The sequence below is a fragment of the Delphinus delphis genome, chromosome 15 (genome assembly GCF_949987515.2).
Source record: "Delphinus delphis chromosome 15, mDelDel1.2, whole genome shotgun sequence".
Taxonomy (NCBI): Eukaryota; Metazoa; Chordata; class Mammalia; order Artiodactyla; family Delphinidae; genus Delphinus; species Delphinus delphis.
In genome coordinates this window covers 70,932,623-70,960,214 of record NC_082697.1, presented here as the reverse complement: position 1 = coordinate 70,960,214, position 27,592 = coordinate 70,932,623, and the positions used below count along the sequence as shown (strand labels likewise).

General features: G+C 54.2%; 1 protein-coding gene across 2 annotated transcripts in view; it reads left to right on the top strand.

Moving 5' to 3' along the window:
* GSG1L (GSG1 like) overlaps positions 1-23,082 on the top strand; it is a 217,980-nt gene extending 194,898 nt beyond the window's left edge. Inside the window, exons 5-6 of one of the 2 annotated variants that reach the window (XM_060031966.1) lie at positions 10,733-10,800; positions 22,389-23,082. In XM_060031966.1, the coding sequence (XP_059887949.1) occupies positions 10,733-10,800; positions 22,389-22,486 (166 nt within the window). In that variant the 3' untranslated portion in view covers positions 22,487-23,082. The remainder of the gene's footprint in view (positions 1-10,732; positions 10,801-22,388) is intronic. The other variant, XM_060031965.1, reaches the window with a different exon arrangement.
* The last annotated feature ends 4,510 nt before the right edge of the window (positions 23,083-27,592 follow it).

Here is a 27,592-nt window from a genome sequence, read left to right as displayed (position 1 = left end):
AGAGGGTGCAGGTTTTCCCAGGCGCCCCCCGCCCCCGCCCTTGCCATTCCTATCAGCGGAGAGCCACCCCTGACTGAGGACAAGACGGTGCCCTGTGGAGGCTGATGGAGTAGGAGGGCCCGTACTGCCGCCCACCCCACTGCACCCCGTCCCTGTCCTGCTGGATTTTTCTCTGCAGGAGCCAGTTGTGAGTCTGAAGAGTGATCAGGCAGATCCCGAACCGTTTTCAGAGGTTGTGAAATGTAGTGGTGTGTGGAAGAAAGGTATGGGTGTGTGTGTGTGTGTGTGCACGCGCGTATGCATGTGTAGGGGCCAGTGTGCCCCTGTATGTTGGGCTTGTGGGGGAGGGCGAGCCTGCTTACTCTGAGCAGACTTGCCTGTCCCAGCTCTGAGAAACGTCTGGCATTAAACCCTCCCAGCCTCACCCTGCCTATCGTCCCCAAGAAGGGCGTCTTAATCGGGCCTCCCAGGGGAGGGTCGAAAGCTGCAGGACGAAAGGTAAATATCTGCACATTGGGGCTTTCTTGAATGTCTGACGTTCAGATCTCGTTTAACAATGCGGGGAAGGAAACGAGACCCTGTTGGATTGGACTCCAGGGGGAATTCAACTGAGCCAGCATCCTGCTCCCGGGGAAGCCGCCGTGGGTGGGTGGGAGCAAAGGGCCGGGGCCTCCAGGGAGGAGCGCAGCTGCCCTCCCCAGGGTCAGATCACCCCGTCACATGCCCTTGCTCCAGGGCGTGAGGTGCGCGTCCCAGTCTCTGAACCTGTGCACGCACTTTATCTGCCTCCACGCCAGAGCAGTGAGCTTTCTTGGCTTCCGCTCTGTCCCTGACACCTAGAGCCACAGATGCTCAACAAGTTATCAACTATCCGTAGTAATTATATTGTTCGTTATAGTGGTGCAGTCCCCTCTGTTGCAAGCACTGTTCGAGGGCCTTACCTGTACACTCTCACTTAACCCTTTGGAAGCCACAAGGAAATAGACCAGGGCTGGAATGAGCTCTGCAGTTTATTAGTTGTGAGTCCCCAGGTGAGTCACTCACCTCAGAGCCTTCCAGCCTCTTCCATCACCTGCCGGCCCCCCCGCTCTGGTCTAGGGAGTGCAGCAAATCACCCTGGGTGCCGCGATGGGGTCTCCTGAGGTCACTCCAGGTGGAGGGCTGGGCACCCTGGGAAAGGCAGAGGCTAGAGAAGCCTTCACAGACGAGACCCTCAAGCCAGGTTTTTAAAGGTACGCACAGTGTGCATGGCCAGATGGGCAGTGGGTGGGAGAAGGCGTTCCCAGGCACAGGCAACAGTGCGAGCAAAGGCCAGGACGGGCAACACGCAAGGGTAGTTAGGAAACTCTAAGCAGTTTGGTGTGATTTGAGAGTAGGGTATGGGTGGGAGTTTGGCCTGGCTGTCTCATCTCTCTCGTCCTCCCACAGCATTTGGGGTGGGGGGCGGTGCTGGCGCAGTAGCGGACTGGATGTTACTGGGATGAGAAGGTGGCATGGGGACCGTCCCCAAGCCTCCTTCCTGGGTGCCAGGCCTCACGGGGCTCTGGGCAGATGCAGAGAAGCTGCACCCCAACCTGGGGGCGATTGGCTTGGACATAAGTCGTTCTGGCATAGTGGAGGACCACCCCCTCTTTACCCATCCCCATGGCTGGAGCAGAAAGGGCCGTAAGGACCCCACTCCCCACTGGCTCTGCTCTCTCTTCTGTCTGTTGTCACGAACCTTTGGAAGGGCTGGTCTTCACCTCCTCACCTCCCCTCATGGCTCGACCCACTGCAAGCTGCCCTCCACCCCTGACTCCGCTGAACCAGCTCCCAGAGGCCTAGATGATGTGCACACACCCTCCCGCCCAGCTCCCACCAGCCACTCTTCTGGTCTCCAGGCAGCCCTTCCCACCCCCTCCTCCTTGTTCTGTTAAATGGAGATGCTCCCAAAGTCAGTTTTAGGCCCTTCCTCGACATTAGCCTCAGCGGCCACATACGCGCCAGGACTCCTGAATTCTTAGTCCCCTCCTGACCCCCAGCCCCATATCCAGCCACCTCCCTGGTGTTTCCACTCTGGATCTTCAAAGACATCAAAAATCAACACAGCCAGTACCCACTCATGATGGTCTCCCCCAAACCTGGTCCTATTTCCACACTCCTCCCCAGGGTGGTCCTGCTTGTGCAAGCAGACATCTGCACATCATGTCAGGACACCCCAAATCCAGTGGAGGTGAGATGTAAATCCCACATCTGTCCTCCCCCAGCAGCCAAAGCCTCTTCACTATGCTAATGTGATCAGGGTGCCTCTACCCTCATCTTTCTGCTAAAACACTGCAGTGCCTCCCCACAACCTCAGGACAAAGGCGCAGCTCCCCCCCCATAACTTATGAGCCTCCCTGTGGACCCGGGCCCCTTCGCCTGCACACAGCTGCCCGTCCCCTGGAAGTTCCCCAGACAGAGTCGTTCTGCTTCCATGCAGCCTCAGGATGGCTGTCCTCTCTATCTGGGGTGCCCCCCATTCTTCGCCTTGTTGGTTCTGGGCCTGCAGATCTTACCTCAAGCATTGATTCTTTTTTTTCTTTTTCTTTTAGAATCAATTTTATTTATTTTTGGTTGTGTTGGGTCTTCGTTGCTGCGCACGGGCTTTCTCTAGTTGTGGCGAGCGGGGGCTACTCGTCGTTGCGGTGCGTGGGCTTCTCATTGCGGTGGCCTCTCTTATTGTGGAGCATGGGTTCTAGGTGCGCAGGCTTCAGTAGTTGTGGCACGCAGGCTCAGTAGTTGTGGCTCACGGGCTCTAGAGTGCAGGCTCAGTCGTTGTGGCGCACGGGCTTAGTTGCTCTGCGGCATGTGGGATCTTCCTGGACCAAGGCTCGAACCCATGTCCCCTGCATTGGCAGGCCAATTCTTAACCACTGCGCCACCAAGGAAGTCCTCAAGCATCGATTCTGAACTGGACTGAGTTCCCCCGCCCGTCCTCTCTCAGCACTGGCCACGGATGCAAGTTCCACGGGGCAGGGATACAGGTCCACTCCCTTCTTTATTCCCAAGTAAGGGATGGATGGAGAGGGTGACAGCAGAGGGGAAGGAGCCTTGTGGGGAGGTCGCTGGTCAGTCTGTTGGCCAAGGTGACCTTTGTCCTCTAGGAGCTGCCACTGGTCTTGCTTGCATGGCCTTTCCCACACTGCTGCCGCCGTGCTGAACAGCACGCTGCTCAGGTGCGCTCACCTCTGCTCACCTGGTCTTTTGACTTTTGAGATAAGTCAGGTGTAGAGGTTTTCATGTTGTCAGGGGCCTTTAGACCTGTTGAAGGTGGGCACGGGGTGCAGGGGTAGGGACTCCACTAACGCTAGTGATTGTTTTCCTGAGTAGTAATTTCTAGCCCATGCTGTTCCCAAAATAATCTCAAGGCGCTGATATCTAGAGGCGTCTTTTTAAAACCCAGTAGAGAAACAGGAGGTAGAACTGTCAGCCACACACGAAGGTCGGGGGGGCGCTGGCACTGTGGCTATTTATCCTCCCTGTATTTTCCAGCCGTTCTGTATCATGATGATCTTACAAAATGGCAAAAGAGAGAGAAAAAAAAGAATCTTTTAAAAAAACCGTTTATTTCCGCCGTCTTGGAATGGCACTTCCGCTGGGATCTTATAGAATCTTAATCTCCCACCTGTGGTCATTTATTTGACAAATTTTCTTTTAATTTCATCCTTCATTCCATCATCAGTGCATCATTTAAAAATCATGGTGTTCGGGCTTCCCTGGTGGCGCAGTGGTTGAGAGTCCGCCTGCCGATGCAGGGGACACAGGTCCATGCCCCGGTCCGGGAAGATCCCACATGCCGTGGAGTGGCCGGGCCCGTGAGCCATGGCCGCTGAGCCTGCGCATCCGGAGCCTGTGCTCCGCAACGGGAGAGGCCGCGACAGTGAGAGGCCCGTGTACCGTAAAAAAAAAAAAAAAATCATTGTGTTCTTTGTCCTCTGTGACTGTTTCTTAGCCATTTAACCTCTGAGACGTGTTCGAGCACAGCTCCCTCTTACCTGTCTGTTTCCACTCTCGCTGCTTGAATATTACTTCTCAGGGATGCCTCGCACCTCTCGCGAGGTGCCCAGAAATTAGAGATGGCGCCATGGAAGGTTCAGGGCCCTCCCAAGATTAGCTCGATGACCAACGCTTTGTGAAAGGAAAGCGAAAAGAACAGAGTGGTCCTTGAACTGGAAATGATCCTGCAGGACAGCTGCTCCCTGACCTCCATGTTTTCTCCAAATCTCAGCCCAGTGGAGGCGGGAGGGCTCCGGGTGCCCTCCTTCCCACCGTCACTACTGCGGGCTCTTCGGTGAAGCTCATTTGCAGCTGGGACTGTGGGGAAGGCACTGGAGGCCTGGGCCCACTGGGTGACAGCCCAGGACGTAGAGGGTGACTGCGCTGACCCTTTGCGGAGCCTCACAAGTGCCCAGAGCCCAGGGTCCAATGCCTAGTTCCTCAGATGTGGTCTGGGGCCCAACAGCATCGACCCCACCTGGAAACCTGTTAGAATGCAGGCCTTGCCCCAGACCCACTGCCCCAGACCCACTGAACCAGAATCTGCATTTTTAAAAGCTCCTCGGGTGATCTGTGGGCACTGGCACATTTGGGAAACGTTGGGCTAGAGGACAGAGCAGATGCAGCCCGGTTATGGGTCAGGAGGTGGACATGGCCAGTAGAGGCCAGTGGATAAAGAAGGGTTCTACACCTCAGTGCTACTCAAAGTGTGGTCCCTGGACCAGGACCCATTTGCAAATGTCCATGATGATATAAGGAGAGGAACTGAGACACGTGTTTGGAAACTTTCATAGTGAGTTGCTATCGCTGGTACACCCAAGCTTACCTTTTGTGTGTGTGTGTGTGTTTCGTTTTCTAGCAACTCATTTTTATTGTATTTTATTAAAACTTTGGTCCGAGGTAGATTGAAAATTAAGGGGGAAAAACCTAGTCCTTTATCAGATGGTCTGAGAAGCCCACCACGTAGACGGCCGCTTTATACCAGGAAGTAACTGGAGATTTGGGAAACAAGCCAGCCTGGGGCAGCAAGAAAGGGTGTGGCTTTGAGGATGGCGCAGAGAGGGCCACGGCAGCTGGAGCGCGTGCTGGGAGCTGTGTGCTGGGGAGGCCTGGGGCTCCCGCCACAACAGAGGTAAGACCCGGTAGCCCTCTTGCCAGTGCCCCAGCTGCTGTGGCCACACTTGGCTCTGGAATTAGATGGGCAGGTGCCGGGGTCTCTCTGTAAGACAAGACATTTGTTCACACCATCAAATCCTCAGAGCCTCCCTGCTCCATCGCTTGCGTCCTTCTCTTCTCTCAGAAAGAGCAAATGCCCAGGCTCAACCCGATTCCAGATGTTGTGGGTCATTGGGGCAGTGACTCTGTGACAGTGTGGTCACACCCCCCGCCGCCATTTGCACACCTGCTGGCTGTTCTGGGAGAGCCCGAGTTGGATGGTGCCCAGCCCCGCTTTCCACTGGGACCTCCTAGTGTAGGTGTACCCATGGTGAGTCTGACAGAGCATCCCTTGCCAGCCGGGAATCTGCAGGTCACAATGGAAACAGGCTTGGGCCCTGTTTCTTTTTCTTTTTTTTTTTTTTTTTTGCGGTACGCGGGCCTCTCACTCTTGTGGCCTCTCCCGTTGTGGAGCACAGGCTCCGGACGCGCAGCCTCAGCGGCCATGGCTCACGTGCCCAGCCGCTCCGCGGCATGTGGGATCTTCCCGGACCGGGGCACGAACCCGCGTCCCCTGCATCAGCAGGCGGACTCTCAACCACTGCGCCACCAGGGAAGCCTGGGCCTGTTTCTTGATAAACCTGAGTTCAAATCCCTGCCCTGCCACCAGCCAGCTGCCGAGGTGGAGCTGGCCCATGATAGCAGAGTGTACAGATGCCTTCCTGGTGCCACGTTCAGTGACATCACACATTCAGTGATGTCCAGAGGTGTTTGACACTTTGAAGCCTTTTCTCTGCTTCAGATCAGCCGTGCTGGGAGTCTTCACCCCACAGAGGTCCACAGACACCCCAAAGCAGAGCACCCTCTCTTGTAGAGCTGGTTGTTGATCTTTACCAGCACACCACTAGACTTTGGGCAAGTTACGAAGTTTTCACATCTGTAAAATGGGGATGATGGTAACGATGATGACGATGGTAGTGCCTCTGTGGTTGGGATACAGGTTTGAATCAGTGTAAATATACTGCAAATAATGAGGTGTAAATATACCGCAAATAATGCGGATTTAAACAATGTACACGTTTATTTCTCTCTCCTGTGAAAGTCTGAGCAGTTACCTCTGTTTCTGTCGCCTTTCCCTAGGGCGCATTCACCTTTCTGCACATCACAGCATCGGTTCACTCAGCCTCTGCTCTGACTCTCCTTGTCCCCAGTTTGGGGAGACTCTTCTCTTCTGGGGCATAAGGCTGTGCTGTGACTCCCTGTGCTTCCCTCTGCCCTGAATCCAGAGGTGTTTCATACTTTGAAGCCTTTTCTCTGCTTCTTGGAAAACATCCCTTTCCTGACGCAACGAGGTCAAAATGATGAGATGAAAGGAAGGGGTGTATGTGGGGGTTTTTGAGGGGAAGCATTGGTTAATATGTTAAAATAATAGCCTTCTGCATCAGGAGCTGGGAGGTGGAGTCACAGAGTGACCGACCGCAAAGGCCCCAGCGATGAGGATGACGACAACGATGATAATAACAGTTATGACAGTAGCAAGTGCAGGCGGTGCTGTAAGAACACCAAACAGATGGAGCTGGAGCATGTATTCTTCACTGAATCCTTATGACAACCGTAAGCGTGGGTACGTCATTATGCCCATTTATCAGATGAGGAAATCGAGGCTCAGGGATGACAGGGACGTGTCCAGACTCAGAGCTAGTACATGGTGGAGCCACCGCTCCACCCACTCACAGAGGAGACGCTGAGACCCGGAGAGGAAGGTGACACAGCAGGTGCGTGGAGGGCCTGAGGGGCCCTGGGCCCCACCCGCTGCCCCTTCTGAGCACTGCTTCACCCCAAGCATCCCCCGCTAACCCTTCAAGGCACTTATTTAGATGCGTGGGTCACCCCTCACACCGCCATCAAAAAAAAAAAAAAAAACCCCTGTCTTCAGAAAGCACATAATATTTCCTGCAGGACGTACTTCGAATTAAAGAAGATAGTCATCTAGTGACAGTTGAGTATTTCCTTTTCTTTCAATACAAAGCTCAGGCTCCCTGGATGAACCTGGGCTGCCTCCCCGGTGGTCTGCTCTTAGCCTTGGCTTCCTTTCCTCAACTCCCTGCCTCCCTACCTACCCCTCTCCCTTCCCTCCCTTCTGACATTCTTTGGGATACTTTGTGCCATCGCTGTGCTAGGCCCAGAGACTACAAGTGGAGAAGGAGATAAACTCCATCCTTCTTCTCTCTGAGTTTAAAATGTTTGTGGGGAGACCAGTGATTAAACAGATTGAAAACCAGTAGTAGTGCTACTCTGTTCTGAGCCCTCCCTCCGTGCCAGGTCCTGGGCTTCTGACCTCACAACAACCAGTGGGGCAGTGGTAGCTGTCCTACAGTCATTCCTACCACCACTGTCCTGCCCATGGCCACATAGAAAACTCTGGATCACAGAGATTCAGAGCGGGTGAGCTGTCCATTCATAACAGAGCTGGGCTCAGCCATGATCCTGCCTCACTGCAGGGCCCAAGGTCTCAGTTGTGCCCAAAGCATCCTCTTGTCCTCACGTGTTTTCTGCCAGGAAGCACGGGGGTTAGGGGGACGAAGGGTCACAGGCGTTGCCGTAACCGAGCGTTAGCCACTCACCAGACAGCTGCCAGGACCCTGCAGGCCGTTTATTTTCATTGGCGAACCTGGTGGAGAGGGCTGCATTTGTGCAAGGAACCAGCTCTTCCCAGAATGGCCACGCAGCACAGCAGAAAGACAGGTAGACCTGGGCTGGATCCCAGCTCCCTCTCTGATGCAGCTCCAGCATCACTTCCTCCTGTGAAGCCTCTGCTGGTCCCGACACAAGTGAATCTCAACCCTGGCTGTACACTGTGATCACCGGGCAACTTGAAACTCCCCTGGTGACTTCAGGGGGCCTCCACATGGAGAACCACTGGCTAGACCAGAGGTTAAACCTACTATCTCCCGGAAGCCAAGTCCAGGCCACCACCTGCTGTACATAATCATCTATTAAACAATGTGCCCTGGGCTTCCCTGGTGGCGCAGTGGTTGAGGGTCCGCCTGCTGATGCAGGGGACACGGGTTCGTGCCCCGGTCTGGGAAGATCCCACATGCCGCGGAGCGGCTGCACCCGTGAGCCATGGCCGCTGAGCCTGCGCGTCCAGAGCCTGTGCTCCGCAACAGGAGAGGCCACAATGGTGAGAGGCCCGCGTACTGCAAAAAAAAAAAACAAACAAAAAACCCCAATGTGCCCGTTTGTTTGCATATTGTCTGTGGCTGCTTTTCAACTGCAAAAAAAAAAAAAAAAAAAAAAATCAGATTACAAAAAAATCTGTTTAATTTGAGGCTATTTATGTAAAAAAAAGTATTAATTCTGAAACCCTAAACTACTATCTGTGGTGATCTCCCTTCATGGAGGTTTAATTATAGGGGGACTTTTGCTCTGTCTATAGGGTTGGATTTTTTTTTTTTTTTTTTTTTCCGGTACGCGGGCCTCTCACTCTTGTGGCCTCTCCCGTTGCGGAGCACAGGCTCCGGACATGCAGGCTCAGCGGCCATGGCTCATGGGCCCAGCTGCTCCGCGGCATGTGGGATCCTCCCGGACTGGGGCACGAACCCGTGTCCCCTGCATCGGCAGGTGGACTCTCAACCACTGCACCACCAGGGAAGCCCATAGAGTTGGAAATTTTTAAACAAGCCTGTGGTATAAGGAAACTAACAAGAATGTTTCCACTAAAAAACAAAAATCAAAAAAACAACCAACCAAACAAACAAAAATACATCTTCCCTTATACTGAACCTCCCTTGAACCTTCCTATAGCGTCAGTTATCTATAGGATATCTGCCTTCCTATAGCATCTACACTCAGGCCTTTGTTCTGCCATCTGAGGCTTCCTAGGCCACAGAAGGTCCTTGTTAATAAGATCTGTGTTCAGGGTTTGTCTCCCGGGAAGCACAGGCCTATAGCCCCTGGTACAGACATTATCGTAGGCAATCCCGAAGTGTGTTATTTAATGCATGGGATTTTCTAACTCGTGTGCATGCTTGACTTCCTACTTGACTAGAAGCTCTTTGAGGGCAGAGACTATGAAGTAGACATTTCCACCCTCTACAGCATCTGGTACAAACTACACAGAGCAGGGCCTCAGGAAATCCCTGCTGAATGCGTGAATGAACAATGTTAGGAGACCCAAATTATCATTGCATGAGTATTTCTTTCCCTTCTACTGGGGACACTTCTGGCATTGCTTGCTTGTCAGTCACTGCCTGCCCCACGTCTCCTCTAGCCCCAAGCTTCTGGACACAGCTATGCAACTAGGAATAAGAGGTGATGGGAAGAGTCAGAAAACAGGGGTGGGGCATTTGCTTTGGAAAGAATTGAGACATCCTTGCGTGAGAGAAAAGAGGAGAGCAGTGGAAAGAAGAGGAGGGTGGGGAAGAGGGAAGACTCCATGCTGGGGGCACTGGAGGGAGTGTAGGGGGCCCTGAAAGTGAGATGTGAGATGAGAGAGGTTCTAGGACAGCTGCAAGGCAAGTAAAAGCAAAGCAAGGAATAGAGGGCCGATGTCAAGGTGCAGGGCCACAGATAAGGAATTGGGGGTGCTTTCGGTGTTCTTTAGGACATACAGTAATGGTTGGAATTGTTTCTACGTTGGAGGCCTAGGTTATGTTTGTCTAAAGATGAGGCACATGTGGACCGGACCTCGTAGAGCTCTGGAATGTATTTGGGTTACACGTGGATGAGTGCCATGTGGGACTGTGGCCCTGCCCATTCTCTGGCTCAGTCATCGGTGGGATGGGGGTGAGGATGGGATGTGTTGGAGAATCTGCAGCTGCTTCCACTCTGACGCTTCCTCTGCTCTGTGCTTGTCATCCCATCCCCGGCCAGGCCAGTAGAGACAGCTCCCTCTGGAACTGCAGTGATCTTGAGATGCCAGAGGAGAAATGCTCACAGTTGTTGGTGGGAAAGAGAGCTGTGGCAGAGGTCAGAAGACCAGGGCTTTGTTTCTATGTAGAAATGACTTTAGGGAATGTTTTGATTTAGTTAAAGAAAGTGTCGCAGCGAATAAAAGTCCTTTGCCCCCAAATCAGGAAATAGGGGTAAGTTCAAAAAGAAGGTTCTAGATTTAATCTGCTATATTCTCATTATCTGGGGTTAATCACCACTAACCCTTTGGTATATGTTCTGACAAGTAATGTTTTGTGCATATTCGTGTGTAATTTTTAAGCAAATCAAACTGTACACATTCTCGTGTCATATGCTATTTGCATGTGATTGAACATCTTTTTGTAAGAGCACGTAGGTTTGCATCCCTATTCCGCCTCTAATTTATCAGCTGCATGGCACCTGATTGGTCACATCACCTTTCAATACCTCAGTTTCTTCATCAATAAAATGGAAAGATAACGATGCCCATCTCACAGGGCCGTGGGAAGGATCCCGTGGGACGATGGGCCACGTTGCTTCGCAAAATGTTCCCCAGAGGGGCGGGGCTGCACTTTTCCAGGTCCCGGGTCTCTGCCAGCTCAGCCTGCTTTTTCTTACACTGGCTTTTGGCTTCTTTTCTTTCCAGGATGGAGAAGGGGGATGGGCATGAGGAGGACTTTCGCTTGGATTGCCGCCACGAGAGATACCCTGCCCGTAAGTGGCCTCACCTGCAGGAGCCAGTGCTGCAGATTCGTGAGCTGTCTGAGAAGAGAGGACCCTGGAGATGGGCCAGGCCAACCTCTCCCTGCCCCCCTGCATTCTCCCCCAGACACATACTGCAGATGGCGAAACTGAGGCTGGGGTCTTAGCAGAGCAAGTCTTCCGCACGTGGCAGCCACGGCCCTTGCAATGGGGTCGGAATGCTAAGGGAGCAAGAGGGACATGGGGGTGCCTTAAAGACAGGCAGGCGAACCACAGCTCCATCCAGGCCGGGGTTAGCCATTGGCTGGAAGGGACAACGGCTCCGGGGCAGAGCTAGCCGAGCCAGGGAGGTGATAGCTCACAAGATCTGTCTGAGCAGTGGATACTGGTGGCAGCTCAGAATGCACTGACTTCATATGCCTCACTGTGGGGGTCAGAATCTAGGGCTCCTATTCAGAAAACAAATGTCTGGACCAGAAAGCAAAGGGGAGGTCAAAGGAGAGAAAGGCCTTGCTCTGCACAGAAAAGAAAGAAGCTGAGACTAAAGTGGCAGGATCTCATCCGAGCCTGCTGAATGCCCACCCCGTGCTCCCTGCCCACCCCGCTCTGTACTAAGGGCTTTTTATGCCTGATCTCCTGTTCTTGCTGACCGCCAACCCCTACAGCCGGGATTACTAACCACACTTTGCAGAAATGAGGGCTCAGAGAGGTGGAGCAACTTGCCTAAGGTCACACAGCTTAGCTACTCAGTGGCAGAGCCCTTAGAGCAGGTGCTGTCTGTGCCCTGCCTGTATCTCTCAGATCTTTTAGGAAGCTACGAGGCCTCCCAGCTGCCAGTATCTGCATCTCTGTGCCTGGGGGCTTGCCCCGCCTCCACCCACAGAAGGCAGGTATATAGATACCCCGGCTCCCTCACCCCTTGAGTGGTATCACCCCGAGGTGTGTGATTTGCAGGATTAGCCAGGTTTACCAGGTCTAGCAGCTGCCTGGGTTGGCCGCCTTCCCTCCCCTGGGCCATGTCCCCGCCTCTGTCAAGTTTCCCTGCATCTTTGTAGTGTCACCCCTTTGCTCCAATTCCTATCTCAGGGTTTGCCTCTGGGGAATCTGAACTAAGACAGCAGAGATTTAAACTCAGATTTGTCTGCCCCCAACCCCTGGGATCCTAGTAACAGAGTGAGAAATGGCTCTGCTGAGAGGAGAAGATGGAGGCGGGTGAAGGAGCCTGGGAGGAGGCCCGGCTGGAGAGGAGGAGAGGGTCTGGTCTTCACGCTGAGGGAAGAGGCTCCTGTAGGAGACACCAGCCCAGGAAGATGTCCAGAATGCTAACTGCCTACCCGAGGAACTGGGGTGGATGCTGGGCCCACAGACTGTGGCTTCATGGCAGGTGTCAGGGTGGGGGGCTTCCTGGAGGAAGGGGTCAGGAGCCAGGGCATGGAGGAGGCTGGGGAGCACCTGCCTCAGGGATAACAGAAGAGAGCAGGAATCCACCAGAGGGGTTCAGGAAGCACATGGTAGGGACACAGGCTGAGAGCCCTGGCATGTTCCAGAGGGCCACCGGCTCCCCTGCTTGGGCCGGAGCCCCCTGAGGCCCCTGCAGAGTGGGCAGGAAGCCCTGGGTGGAAAGAGGTCGTGGGGGCAGCTAGGGAGCTGGGAGGAGGAAAGACCAGATCCCTGAGGGCTGACGATGGAAGAAAGAGTCCAGAGAGCAAATCTGGCCCTGAAAGCGAGCCCTGGGATGGAAAGTGAGGACAGCCAGTGTCGGCGGAGCCGCAGAAGCCCTGCACCCCCAACCCAGCCCCTCACCTCTGTCCTGGCGTCCATTTCACCTCCCAGGCATCACATGCATTCCCCAGGTCAACAGCCTGCAGAGAATTCCACCTTTCATGCCCTCGGCAAATACTGAGCTGTGCAGACCCTCTGTGCCGGCACTGGAGAGGCAGCCGGGAGCCAGAGCAGGCAAAGCTCCTGCCTTGTGGGGTGGGAGTCCAGAGGGAGGGAGAATCAGGAAAGAAGTGAACTCAGAAACAAGCATGGTGATCTCAAGTGCTAAGGAACGCGATGATAAAGAGGGATCGGGGGAGGCCTCCTTAGAGCCACCTCTTTGAGGGGCCGCTGGAGCTGGGGCCTAAGGAAATAGATGGAGTCAGTCAAACAAAGAGCCCTCCAGGCAGAGGGGCCTGCAGGTGCCAAGTCTCCGCAGCAGCCAGCACTGGAGGCCACGTGGCCGGAGCAGGGAAGCGATGGGGGTTGGGGATTGGGATGCGGGAGGAGACGGGGCTGGGGTGCCCAGGAGGCAGGACCATGGGAAGGAGCTGGCTCTGCAGTGGGGGGAGGGGCATTGTGAGTGCGGAAGAGACTTGCCCAGATTATTTATCTGTATCTGTATCTATAGCTGTGTCTATATCTGTGTCTACATCATCTTTACCTATATCCGCATCTATCCATCCCTCCTTCCATCCATCTGCAATGTGGGAAAAGGATGGGAGGGGAGGAAGAGTAGAGGCCAGCAGACCAGCTTAGATGCTGTCCCCTCATCTCCCGGAGTGACGGTGGCCTGACCTATGGCAACAGAGATAAAAGTGGGAGGATACAAGACGACAAGAAGAGTCGTCTGAGTGCTTTGTGCTCCTGTGGAAGCAGATCCCGAGATAAGGACCCAACAGCAAGCACCTTATTTGGGTGATCCCGGAAAATACAATAGGTGCCGGGGAGGCGGACTAAGCAGGGAAAGGCAGGCAGGTGGAAGCCGTGCTCCAGGCTGGTTATCACTGTAGGCCCTGCTGGGTGACCTGGGGAGCCAGTGCAGAGCACACGGTCTGAGTTATCCCCCCCGGGCATGACAGTAGCTCTCCTCAGGCGTTGTTCGAAGGCTGCTGGGGTAGGGTGGGGTGCATGAATTCTCCTGGGGTGGGTGGAGAAAGCTCTGGCGCCGTAGGAGGTCAGCAGCCTGCTCCGCTGGGAGGGAGGGCGCACCCACAGCCTCAGCTTGTGTGACTTGAGGTGACGGATGGAGGCGGCCAGGAACCTAAGATACGCACAGAACTTTCAGGCCAGCAGTCAAGGGCCAGATGTCACCCACTGATGGACCTGGAGAGGACGAGTTTGAGGGGCGTGTAGGGTTGAGGACAGAGACAGTTGAAGCTGGGGGACTTTTGAGACCGTCGAGGGAGATTGTGTGGGGTGGGGAGAGATGGAGAAGCCATGAGGTCCTAACACCCTGGGGCTCAAAGAGAAGCATGGAAGCCGGTGGGGAAGGGCCTGTGGCCCCCACAGGTTTTCCAGGTCCCAGCCTCTCGGGGAAGAAGGAACCTAAGAGTCCCCAGCACCTCTGCCATGTGTGCCTTTCGTCAGGTAGCCGAGTTATCCGGATGGCTGTCTTTCCCCGGGGACCAGCGGAGGCGCTGGGGTCTCAGAGTCACAACAGTGAGGAAGAGGTAGACCCCATCTGCTGTCGGAGCTGACGGGGAGGCACCCGAATGTGGGCTGGGCACACCCCATCTGCCAGACCCCAGGCAGCGTTTGGGGATGCAGGGCCCAGCCACCTGTGGACTGGGTCCTCACATGGTTCATGGGCTGGAGAGCAGCCTGATCGTCTAGGGAAAGGACACCGTCTCCAGAATGCGGCCTCTTAGCTGCTAGTGGGATTTTGGCCAAGAAAATGTTTTGGAAAGTCCTGGACAAGTTTTGCAATATTTCTCTACTGAGCAACTGCTCAGATCTGGTTGGTGTACTGTCTTGCCAGCAGGAAGCACGGGTGGGGGAGGAGTGCCAGGGAGCCTGCGTTATTAAGCACTTACTGTGTGCAGGTCCCGCTCAGCACTTCACAGCCGTCTCATCTGATGGCTGGCACAGCTCTGGGAAGGAGGGTTGAGTGTTGTTATTGTGTAGACTGAGAGGCTGAGGCTCTGAGACGCAGATTGACTTTGTTGAGATCTCTGGTCCCCCGGGGAAGTACAACTCAGCTTGGCGTGTAGATCTCTCCCATTATCCTGGAACCAGGCCGTTCCTACTCTGGCCCCCAAACTCTCCACCTCATTTCTTCCCACTCTCCCCTCCCTCATTCTGCTCCAGCCACCCTGGCCTTTCTCTTTCTTGAACATACAGAACTCATTCACTCCACAGAATCTCTGCACGTGCTCTTGTCTCCACCTGAAAAGCTCTCCCTCTAAATCTTTGCATGGCTGGCTTTGTCTCCTCTTTTTTTTTAAAAAAAGAATTTATTTATTTATTTTTGGCTGTGTTGGGTCTTTGTTGCTGCACATGGGCTTTCTCTAGTTGTGGCGAGCAGGGGCTACTCTTCATGGCGGTGTGCGGGCTTCTCATTGTGGTGGCTTCTCTTGTTGCGGAGCATGGGCTCTAGGCACATGGGCTTCAGTAGTTGTGGCGCGTGGGCTTCAGTAGTTGTGGCTCGCGGGCTTAGTTGCTCCGTGGCATGTGGGGTCTTCCCGGACCAGGGCTCGAACCCGCGTCCCCTGCATTGGCAGGCGGATTCTTAACCACTGCGCCACCAGGGAAGTCCCTTGTATCCTCTTTAAGCTTCTCCTCAGAGAAGCTCCCCTAACCTGCACCAGCTTCCCCAGTCGACCTCATATCACTGTGTTTTCTTTTCTTCATCGTATCTGTACCTCTCTGACATTATACTTACATACCTGGTTTTTGTTTTGCTGCCTTTCTCCGCTGGGTTCCATGAGATTAGGCACCCTGTCTTTTGTTTTGTTCACGCCTGTATCCTGAGAGCCTAAAACAGTGGGTGGCACACAGTAGGTGCTGAATTGCCTCTCTAAACTTCTCATTTTCTCCCACCATATCCCACCCGAGAAGCCACTTTTACATAAACAGTTACATGAACTTTTGGTTATCTTAACTGTTCCAAAAGTTGCTATTTTTTCTTGGGCTGCTGTGATATAGATTCTGCCACATTTTTTTCTTTTTTCTTTCTGAGGAAAGAGTTTGCCTTTGAAAGCTGCCTTTGGGGCTTTGCAGTGCCACCAGCTAGCTCGGGGGCACATCAGATGTGGCATTTAATGGAGGCGGTGCTGCCACATGGTCCAGGTGTCTGCATCTTCCTTTTAGGGACAGCTGGGGTTTGCGGCTGATTGCAGCTGTCCAGTTCAATGCCCGAGACAAGCTTTTGATTTTGCCAGGTGTGTCTGTGAGGCTGGGCTGAGTGAGAGGCTGTCACTCGCCGGGTATAGAGGTGGCTTCTGGGCGCTCCATCTAGACGAGTCTGTGCCGCCGCTGCCCTTGAAATAGCAGAGGGAATTTCAAGGAAGACTTTTCTGGGCTCAGAGCAACTTGGCATTTTTATTAGATCAAAATCAAATCCAATATAGTACTGCTTGAGTCTGCTTCCTTTATTAAAATGGAAACAGACAATATTTCTGAAATAAATATCAATGCCAACTTGCTGGACACACAGACAGCCATGCAGCTTGGCAATAACTGAGACCCTGGCACTGGGGTAGAGAGAGCTGAGCCAGCGTCAGCATCGGAATCCCCTGGAGGCCTCCCTGAAACACAGATTGCTCGGTCCCACCCCAGAGTTTCTGGCTGAGGAGATCAGGGTGGGGCCTGGGGTTCTGCATTTCCAGAGACTCTGCTTCTGCTGCTCCACAGACCACATTCTGAACTGCACTTGTCCCTGGGCTGCTGCCAGGAGGGAGTCTGCATTTTGTCATCTGTTTGGGCTCTCCAGCAACTTCTGGATGGAAACTGCTGCTTTTAGGGCCGATTCTCTTCCCATCCATCTTCCTAAGACACAAAATCCTGTCTTCTCCACCCCCTCCCAGCCCCAAACCTTCCTGTGAGAGCATCCCTGGTGGGTGTCAGGTCCTGTGCCAACCCTCCTGGACATTCCCCGGGAAGCCTTCCCCAGCCATCCCACTCGTGCTTCCGCTTTCTTTCAGTCACTCATCACTCTTGGAATCCTCCTTTGCGAACTCTCTCCCCGCTGGGATGGAAATGTCACGAGGACCAGGACCTTGTCACCACATTTGTGTGGCAGTCCCAGTGCCTAGCACGGGCTTGGGCCTCCGTACCTTTCCAGTGAACGGTTGAACTCACTTTGTCTCCATGGGGCAGTTTCTCTGAGGACTGTTTCCGTTTTACAGGTGAAGTTCCTTGGATTCCGAGCAACAGTGTCATTTTTCTTCGCTTAGAAGTCTGGGCGACTCTAAGCTCAAAGCTGCGTCATTGTTCTTTATGCCCATTTGTGCCCAAGGCAGTGTTGCTGCGATCATCCCCGATCCTAAGAAACACTTGGGGCCAGTTGTTAAAATACAGATTTCCCTGGAGATTCCAATTCCTTGGTTTGCGGCAGGCCAGGAATTGGCTTCAGGTAAGTCTGATGATACAGCAGAAACCCCAGGTGCAGGATAAGCCCTGTACCCCCAGGGGCCTGCTGGGCCGTTTACACCTGGCACCCAGCGTCTTTGCAGCTGCAGCCTTGCACTCCTCACCCCTCCAGCCCCGTGTACTGGGCTTTCCAGCCTCACAGACCATCTTGCTTTCCTCCAACCACCAACATCATGAGCTTTTCACACCTCCTGAGAACCTCATCTACCTGCCAAGAACCTATTTCACACCCTGTTCCTTCTGCCTGAAATGACCTGCTCCCTGCCTCCCTTTGGCAAAAAACAAAAAAACAAACCCTAGCAGTGGAATTGTGAGCTTCACAGTGCTTTCCAAGTCTAGCTCAGATTCTAGCAATAGTAACCAGTCCCCTCTCCAGCCCCTAGCGGCGGTGGTGTGTTCACCTCTGCATTTCCCTTCCCTGGCGCTGGAGTAGATGAGGGAGAATTTTATAGTGGTTACAAGTCCAGCCTGTGGAGTGAGGCTGCCTAGGTTCAAATCCCAGCAGTAAGACCCTGGACAAGTCACTTAACCTGTCTGAGCCTGAGTTTCCTCATCCGTGTAACGGGCATAGTAATGGCACCTAACTCCCATTTCTGAGGATGAAATGAGCCAGTGAACACGAGGCACAGTGAATGGCTCCTGATACAGTGAGAGCTGGAGGCATGTTTGCTCTTGTCATCTCTTCCCCTCACTGGACTGTGAGCACCCAGAGGACAGGTCTGCATCTGACTCCTGTCTGCAGACCCAGCACCCAGATGGAGGCGGACACACAGTAGGTGCTCAACAAATGAGGAAATGAAGGAATCAGTGGCTCTGGGGAGAGGTGGCAGGTTCAATGGACTCAGCCTGATCCCGAGTGTGGGAAAGAGATGGAGAGAATGTTATGGCCCAGGAAGGAGTCCCCAGCAGATGGACTCTAGTGAAGAGAGGGATGAGACCCCCATTCGATCTCCTAGGAGAGAACCCATCCCCAAGGTAAACCAGAAAACCCAACCTTCCCCTCCACATGGATCCCACACAAATCCTTCCCAAATCCTCCATCGTATTCATTCAACAAATCTACTCTCTCAGCACTGTGTGTGGAATTGTGCTGGGTGCCAGGGACACAGCGATGAATAAAAGCAGAGCTAGCCTGTGTCCTCATGTTACATACAGCCTAGAAGAGGAAAACGGGAGGAAACAAGTAAACATATTACCAAATATGATGGAGTTTCTGAAGCGTCCTCAACGTGCTGATTTACAGAGCAGGGTTGACTTGGAGAGGCAGTCAGGGCGGCAATGGAAGAGGGATGACGGTGTCACTAGCTGGAAGGGTCTCCAAAGCCAGACATCTCTGTGCCAACCTTGATTCCTCTCCCCATCTCTCCCCACATCCCAAGTCTTTCTAGAGATAAGAGTTCAAGGTTGGGCAGCCAGACAGTAGGCTCTGGATGGGCCCATGAGTCCTGGAGAGAGTTCTTCAGTACCTTGGACAGCTGGTGGAGAGGGTCCATCTGGCTCTTCTGTGATAGGCTGAGCTCCTCTGGGGTCAAGAACGTCAATACCAGCCGCCTGCCCACCCTCACTAATTCCCCTACTGGCTTTGGAGCACCTTGGACAAGTCACTTCCCCTGTGATCACCCCCATTTCTCTGCACATCTGTGATGCCGCTCTTGGTCTTGAAGGACCCTTCCAACCCACTGAATCCATTCTGGAACAGTGGATGTGATTTCACACAATTCAGCAGAGCTGAGAGCTGATCTCCCGGGATCTTGGTGCCTTGGAGAGAGTTTGAGACAGTGATTTCCCACTGAGGGATTGAGATGTTAGGACTGGAAGAGGCTGAATGTTAAAAAACTTCATGTTTGATATTTGGACCAAAAATGGAAGATAAATCACATCTTCTGAGAACCTCCTATGGGCTGAATACTCTGCTAAGCCTGGGAGGTTCCCAGGGAATTTGAAGCACAGTACTTGCTGCCAACCCTCTGAGTGAGACCTTGGATAGATCTCTTCCCACCTCTGGGCCTTGGCCACCTCATCTGTGAAGAGAGGTGATTGAACCCAAACCCCCTCTGTACTGGCATTTTTAAATTTTCACATCTCTCTGATGTCACATAATGAAAGGCTTCTAGCAGGGGGCCTGCAGGGTCTGCTGACTCCTTTGTAACTAACATCCATTTGCGGGCCCAGAGAGGTGAAGCTACTTGTCAAAAGTCACACAGCTTTAAAAAAAAAATAGGTTCACTCAGCTTGTCAGTGGTGGAGCCTGGATTTGAACCTTTGACTATCAGACTCCAAGTACAGTTCCCTGCCCTGAGTCTGTACCCAAAGGAGGAGAGGCTAGCAAAGAGACTCTCAAGCATACAGAATCTCAGGGAAGGTGGGCCGAGCACATGCCTCCAGCTCAGGGATCGCTCCTTCTCCTCCCGCATGGTTTCTTCATTTGTTACAAAAAGTCAGCTCAGGACATGCTCTGTGCCCAGCCAGGTGCTGGGGGCTGCGGGCTCCGGGATGAAGCAGACCCAGTCCCTGACGGCACTGAGTCCCCAGGTTAGTTGGGGAGACCCCGGAGTCATGGGACAAAGACGCCGGCCGGGAAGTAGTCAGAGGTCAGAAATGGCCTCCTGTGGGCTGAGTCGAGCCTGAGAGATGCTGTTTGGCCCACAGATGGTTTTAAATGCTTTAATAGCCTTAGTTGTCATCATTTAAAAGCCAGGAGATTTGATTTCAAAATCCCAATTTTCAGTTTCTCTGATCATTTTGGGAGACCCAAGCCCACATTCCCCACGGCAACAGTTAACCAAAGCTGAGGAAAGGCTGCTTCTGGCCACTTCACCCAATTATGTCATTTGCTTGGGCCAGTAGGCATTTTGAGGTGGGATTCTCTGATTTATAGCATACGGCTTTTCCTTTTTTCCTGGCTGGTGACTGGCCCCAAAGTAAAGGAACCAGGAGAAGGGAAGTGAGTGAGGAGTCGTGGTGGGCTGGTGGGGTGTATGGTGAGGTCAGGGCTCCCCTCACTGTAAATGGCTCTGGGCCCCAAGCCCCTCCTGGGAGGCTAGAGAAGGGAGGAGGACCCCAGTCATCAGCGAATTGACCTGATTTTGACTCACAGAAGTCATTTAGAAAAACAATCAAGGCTTTCTGTGCACCAAATATTTGCTTTTAGATTTAAAAAAAAATCCCAACACCTATATCTTGGCAGCAGCAGGCACTTACAAAGAATGCAACTGTTTCAGTGACTGGGGCCAAAACAAACATTTTTCCTGAGGCCAAACGATTCCAGAATGTTTGGCAAATGTTTCCCACCCCTTTTTAAAATATAGTAAAATTAGCAAAGCACCAACATTAAAGAATATTAAAAATAGAAGAAACGCCAAAGGAAAAAAAAATCACGCGTGCACACTCCCCACCATTGGTACAAACGTCCCCATCTTTGTCTGTTCCCTTCCAGCCTTTGTTATGGGGAAGAATCTCCCAATAGTCAGAGCTACTTTGGGGGTGGAGGAAGAGTGATGAGCTGTCTGTCCTTGGAGGAGTGCAAGCAGCCTTCAGCAGGAATTCCCACCTCAAGGGGCTTGCTCTGAAGGATGTCTGACCCTAAAGGATGAGAAGTATATCTGAGCATCCTTTAGAGCTCGGAGGGGGAAGCAAACGAGCAGAGAACACATTTCTTTTAATGCTGAAGTTTCGAATCAGGAAGAAATTGATTCAACCCAGCAGGCCTGTAGCTGTGAATCCTAAGACAGCTGCTTATGTTGGCTGAGTCTCAGTTTCCTCATCTGTAAAATGGGCTCAGGCTTGCGAGGACAGAACCTAGCAGGGTGTGTAGACTATAAGCACTCTGTCGCTGTTAGTTTTCCCCTTTGCCCTTTGAGCCAGTCCCACCCACCATGCCACGCAGTCTCTCCTCCCTGTGATCCCCTTTGTTCTTATCTTTCTGGCTCCATTGATTCACCGTGGAATATTCTCCAGGGGTTGAGCCATTTCTCTGCTGGGCTGTCTAATGCTGGGGAGGTTGCTGACAGAGCACCACTTGGAGTGGATGCTCCAAGAGAGGGAGACCCCTGAGGCTGGAGAGAGGATGTCCGGAGGGCTTCCTGTAGGAGGAGAAACTTGAGCTGGGCTTTGAGTGTTCAATTCAGCAGTAGGTACAAGGGCATTTTAGGCAGGTCCCAGCTTGGAGATGGAAATGGGTCTGGTGTGTTAGGAAGACATGAAGGAGGTGCTTGGGTGAAGGCAGGGGAGCGAGCTTCCGAGAATCAAGAACAGAAGAGTGAGCATGTTGGATCAGTCGAGCCTCCCAGCCCCTGTGCTTGCCCAGGCCGTCAAGAGCAGAGGGCCGTAGTGGGAGGCGGTAGAGTCTCTGCCCCACGTCTCGGCCCAGGGAGCTGCTCAGGGCCGGCTTTGGGACGTCCACGTACTTGCTCGCTGGCCTGAGGTCAAGTACAATTGGGGCCCAGGAGTCATCTACACTGTTCTCCTTCTAACGCTCCCACAGCTCCTCAAGCATGTGGGAGCCCACAGCGGAGCCCAGGGAAGCCTGACGGGGTGGGTGGCTGGGGGGCAGGTGAGGGTGTGGGTAGGTGAAGGGGGGGATGGAAGGTTGGTGGGTGGATGGCTTGAGTGGGGTGGGTGAAGGGCAGGGCAGGTGGGTGTACAGGGTTGGTGGTGGGGCAGTGGGGATTGTTGGGTGGGTATGTTGGTGAGTTAAGGGGTAGAGACTTGATGAGTTAGTGGATGTGTTGGCAGCTTGGGAAGCAGATGAGTAACCGGATGAGTTGGAGAGCGGCTGGGTGGCCGGATGGGTGGATGTTTCAGGTTACGGGTAGATGTGTGTGTGGGAAGCCAGGCTGGTGGGAGTATTATGGGGTGCTGGGAGGCTGGATGAGGCAATGGTGGGCGTATGGTGTGTTGAGAGGTGGGAGATGCCTGAGTGGGTTCTAGGGCTGTGGCAGGCTCCTGGGGGGATCGTGTGTGAGTGATGGTGGATATCTTGGTGGGTTGGTGAGTGGATGGCAGCGGATACTGGCAGGTGGATGTCTAGGTGTTGGTGGACCGGTGGACAGAGAGGTGGGTGATGGGGGCGTGGCAGAGGTGGAGAGCTGGGTGGGCGGATGGTGATACGGTGAGTGGGACAGTGGGTAGAGAGCTGGGTGCAGCTTGATAGATGGGTGGGTGGGGAGCTGGTGGGCGTCGGTGGGCCGATGGGGTGGGGGTGGAGGAAGGCAGCCGTCGGCACTGACCACACCGTCTCTCTGCAGGATACCAGCCACACATGGGAGATTCCTGGCCCCGGAGCTCTGCACAGGAGGTGCCAGAGCTGAACCGCCAGTGCTGGGTCCTGGGGCACTGGGTGTGACAGCGACCAGCCTGGCTCCAGACCTCGGGCCGTCATCGGCACCAGCCCCCTGCTGCAAGACCACTGGTCTGGCGCCTTTGGAAACCTGGCCTGTGTGGGACACATGTGGCCTGCCCTGCCTGCCGCTGCCTGGGTCTCAGGGTCCTGGAAACAGGGCCAGGGCAGCCAGAGGGACTGCACAGGGCTGCACAGCGTGACTCTGGGACAGCAACTCCTAACTCTCGCCACCGCCACATGCAGAGCCCTGCTGGGTGCAGCTGGGATGCCGGGAGAGACACAGACCTCGGCCACCGAAAACCTGGGACCCACGAGCCAGCCGGGAAGTTCAGGAGGTCCCCAGCGTGCGGAGCCCTGCGGGGGGCAGGGAATGGGTGGGGCTTCCTGAAGGAGGGGCAGTGGCACTGGCACCAGGGGCATCACACAGCAGGCACACAGCAAGGGCTCAATAAATGCTTGTTGAATCTTTCCTTGCCGTGTGTGGAGGCCAGTTGCTCTCTGGGCCGTGGCTGCCCCCTCCTGGCCCCCCCATCAGGTCCCTAAGGAACCTGAAGATGAGATGGCCCTGAGTGAGCTGGTCAGGGCCAGACATTGAAGCATGGGCGGGTGGGGCAAAGTGGGGAACCTGGGGGGTTGGGGTCAGGATGGAGCCAGGCTGGCAGGCTGCCTTGGATTCCAGAGGGTGGGCGAGGTGGGGGCCGGGCAGGTGGGAGATTTGGGTGGACAAGAGACAGGCCCTCAAGCCCAGGCGCTAAGCTACCCTGCCTCCCACAGGGACCCTTTACCCTGTGTCTAGAGCCACATTTACATGGAATCTTAAGGCTTAGGTGACTGGGGAAGCATTCCTATTGTGAAGACGAGGGAACCTGGGGTCACAGAGATGATGTAACTTGCCCAAGACCACAGAGCTAGCAAACGGCAGGTGAGGGTTTGAACCAGGACTCCTGACTCCAAGAGGCCTCATCCCTTCCCAGAAGGATTTCTAGAGCTTTCCCTCAAGTAGAGAATGTTTTTCATTCTTTCATAAACCCGTCATCCAACCATCCATCAGCCATTTTCCATCCATCCATCCACCTCTCCAGCCAGCCAGCCAGCCACCCATCCGTTCATCCATTATCCACCCATCAGTGGTCTTTCTTCCTTGTATCAGACGTCCATCCATCGTCCTTTCATGCATCACCCATCCTCATTATTCAACCATCCATCCATCTGTGTATCCATCTATCCAATGATATAATTCATGTGTCCCTACTATGTGCCGAACACTGTGGTAGGCGCTTGAGACAGGACACTGCACCATCCAGAGAGGGCATCTGTCCTCACGGAGCTCACAGGTGGGCAGGACACATAACTAGACAGATGATTATATAGGACAGTGTGCGAAGTGCTCTGGGACCAGGCAGCCTGGATTCAGATCCCAGCTCCTCCACTTGACACCTTGGGCAAGTTACCTGACCTCTCTGTGCCTCAACCCCGTGGGCACATGGGGGTCATCAGCACACCTACCTCTTAAAACTATTCTGAGGGTTAAAGGAGGGAATGTATGCGAAGCTTGTAGAACAGAGCCTGGCACACAAACGCTCTGTCGGTGTTTGCTGTTACCTCAATGAGGGGAACTGAGGGGGGGACGCTGCAGGAGCCCAGAGGCCGCACCTGCTTGCTGGGGGCGGGGGAGTGGTGGTCAGGGGAGACTCCTGTGGGAAAATGACATTTAAGCTGAGATATGAAGTTGTCTAGATGTTGGGCAGGCAAAAATGTAGAGGGGAAGAAAGTTGGGAACATTATAGGAACTTTAAGATAGTCTAGATGGCAGGTGCGGAGAGAAGGGAGAGCAGCGGAGGTGATGAGAAATGTGGCAGCAGAGGTCGGTGGAGCCAGAGGGACTCTGAAGCCTCTTTAGGATGGAGCAGCAGGGGATGCTCTCAGCAGAGTGGGAAGCGCCCAGCTGTGCATTCCAGGAAGGTCCCCGAGATGCGGGAGGACGGCCCGCTTCCTCACCCTCACCACACCTGAAGGGAGAGAAGAGGGTGGGCTGCTTCAGCACGGAGGCCCTGGGATGGGACAGTGAAAGCAGATTCAGGAGCTAGTCAGCAGGGAGGATAGGCCGATGTGGGGGGAGGAGAGGGGAAAGTCAGCGATGACTCTCAGGTTATGGGCTGCGGGAGGCGGGGGCAGGGTCAGATGTGTTGAGTCTCAGGTGCCTGGGGGACACCAGGTGGAGGTGTGCGCTATTCATTCATTCATTCATGCAGCTGTGAAGTCAGTGATTCATTCATCCAGCAAATATTGCAGACCTACCGTGAGGGGTGGGAGCTGGGTCTGGGACCCAAATAAAAAGGCTTTGAGTGTCAGGACAAGAGGGTCAGGCTTTGGCCTCTGGGCGAGAAAAAACCACAGCAGCAGAGCGAGGCTGGGCAGGGGCGTGTCCAAAGGGAAATCTGGCCCAGGGCCCCTTGGAGCTCTTTATTCTCACCCAGGATCCTTTCAAAGTTACAAGTGGACCACAGAGGTCCGGGAGATGAGTTTCATTGACACATGGGAAAAATTTTCATCTATTTTAATAGTTGTGTTCATGTAAATGTGTATTAGGAAAAAAATGTATAACGGGCACATTAGTGCCATGATTTCACAGACGTTATTGCTTAAGATGAAACCAAAGTAGGCATTTAAGTTCAAAGGAAAAACGTTGGCTTAAAGAAAAATATTAAATAAATAATCGTGGAAGTGGTATGTGATTATGGTACGCGGACGGCTCAAGCGAGGGCCATTCTTACCCTCTGCTCAGGCCAGAGAGGGAGACGGGGAGGAGGGAGGAGGCCCATGGGACCGCTCAGGCTTCAAGTCCTTTTGGGCACCTGCTGGGCGGCGGGGAGAAGTAGCTGTCTTTCGGTCTCACAGAGGTTGCAGCAAGAAGGCTGCAGGTTAGATTAAAGGAAGCACTTCCAGGCAGGCCAGGTGAGTGATCCCGATGAGTCCCTACTGAGAGTTACTGGAAGGGTTGTCTTCTTGCAGGGAACAAATGCCACACTGTCTGTCTGAACCTGGGAGGAGGAAGGACCACCTGGTTTGAAAGCAGGGGTCCTGGGTGAGCACACAGAGGCTTGGATGGGGAGGCAAAGGCGCCCTCCTCCCGCCCCGGCGGACAGCTTTCCCAGCTGCATCCCCTGCACTGAGCAGACATGGATAGAATGACCATCCGTCTGTCCATGGATAGAATGGCTGTTGACCTTGGATGTTGACCTTGACCCCCATAGGTTGGCCTGACCCGCAGCCCAGAGTAGTTCTTATGCAGCCTGTTCTGCCCTGGGCACCTGCTCCCAGCCTCCCTGTAGCCACACACCCTGGGCTTGTGTGCACACGCCAACCTCGACATTGTATAAGCTTGAGTTAGCAACTTGTACGTGCACAGCTGCTAACCCACCCTTGCCTGTGTGCTCCCACTGGCCCTGAGCACGCGCTCCTGTGGGCACGTGCTGGCCCTGGACACGTAACAGCCCTGGACCTGTGACTGCACATGCCCCGTGCCCTGAAATGAGGCTCTGCCCTCTTGTTTGCTCACGTCACCCCCTTTCTCCCCAGGTGCCCTTGGGGCCATGGTCCTTCCCCTGCCCGGGGGCTAGCGGGCAGGTCCAGGCCTCTGGAGGTCACTGGGCTGACTGCCTTCTTCGGCTGGTGGCTGTGATGAGCCGTCCTCCCCGCCACCAGCACCAAAGCCAACCCATCCTGGCCACACACTCCCTCAGGTAATGGAAGAGTCAACTTGATTCATGGCCATTCCTCTGCGGCAGCCAGGCCTGAGGACAAGGCACGCTGGGAGGCTCATCTCTGGGAAGAGCTGCTGCTTCCAAGGTGCCGACTCCTTGTTTGGGAGGAAGTGGGGACAGAGGAAAGCAGCTGGGGCTGCAGAGTTAGTTCAAATCCTGAGACCACCGCTGGCCTGCATTGGGCCTCATTCATCGAGAACTCTTTGCTGAGGGGCTTCCGTGTGCCAGGCGCTGAGTGTGCACTGGAGCTGCCACGGTGAGTCAGAAAGACACTGACTCTATTCTCATGGAAAGTACATTCCAGGGAGGAGACAGAGATGACTTTAATAATTCTAACAAAAATATCAGTTCAGCTTCTGCGAAGTGCTGTGTAGGCGAACCACGGAAAGACCGGATTTAAACTGCAGGGGTGAGGGCGGGCCTCTCAGAGGAAGGGCCATGGCAACAGGGATTGAAGGATGAGGAAGGAGGTGATGAGGCGGTGTGGGCAGAAGTCACAGCATGTGCAAAGGCCCTGGGGTCGACACGAATGCCGTGTGGTTGTGTGTGACACCGGGACAGTATGCCTGGCGCTCCAGGCGAGGGCATGAGGGCTGCTACTGAGCAGGCAGGCGTCTGGGGTCAGAGTGTATGGGGCCTCGTGGATTACGGCAAGTTTGGCCTTCACCTGGAAGGCCGCAGGGAACCTCGAATAGGAGGGTTTTAAGAGATGGACACATCAGCTCTGCGTTTTGGGAAATTCATCCAGGTCTGGGAGATGGGGTGCAGGGCAGAGGCAGGGTGACCAGAGAGGAGCTGCTGCAGGTCCTGGAGGGAGATGGGGAGGGGGTGAGGGGCGCCTGGATTGGGTTGGCCTTTCTCTGAGCCTCCCTTTGGGGCTTTGATGCTGTGCAGGCAGGGATGCTGTAGGCCACACGAGGCCTTCGTGGAAACCAGGAAAGAGTGTCCTCTGAGTGGATGACTTAGAAAAGCTCCTGTCCCCAAAGCACAAGAGATGGGGCCCTGGAGCACACAGCCTGGGAGGCCTGGAGTTTAGCTCCACCCCTCACCCCTCACCCCTCACCCAGGGCCTCTGGGCAGTGAACGAATTACACCCTTGTGCTGGTGGACAGCCCCGCCGTGGGACCGAAGATAAACTCAGCCCAGCCGGACCACCAGTCATGAGGAAAAGCCAGTCACCTCCGCGTGGGGATTTACTGCACAGACAGAAAATCACGGCGCGGGACCTCTTCCCTGTGCCCGCACAGCCCGGCCCACCATACCCTGGCAATTGCTTCTCGGGCCACATTTCACCCCGGACTGACGCTGTCTGAGCCTCTGCCTTCGGGGAGGCCGGTGGCTGGGG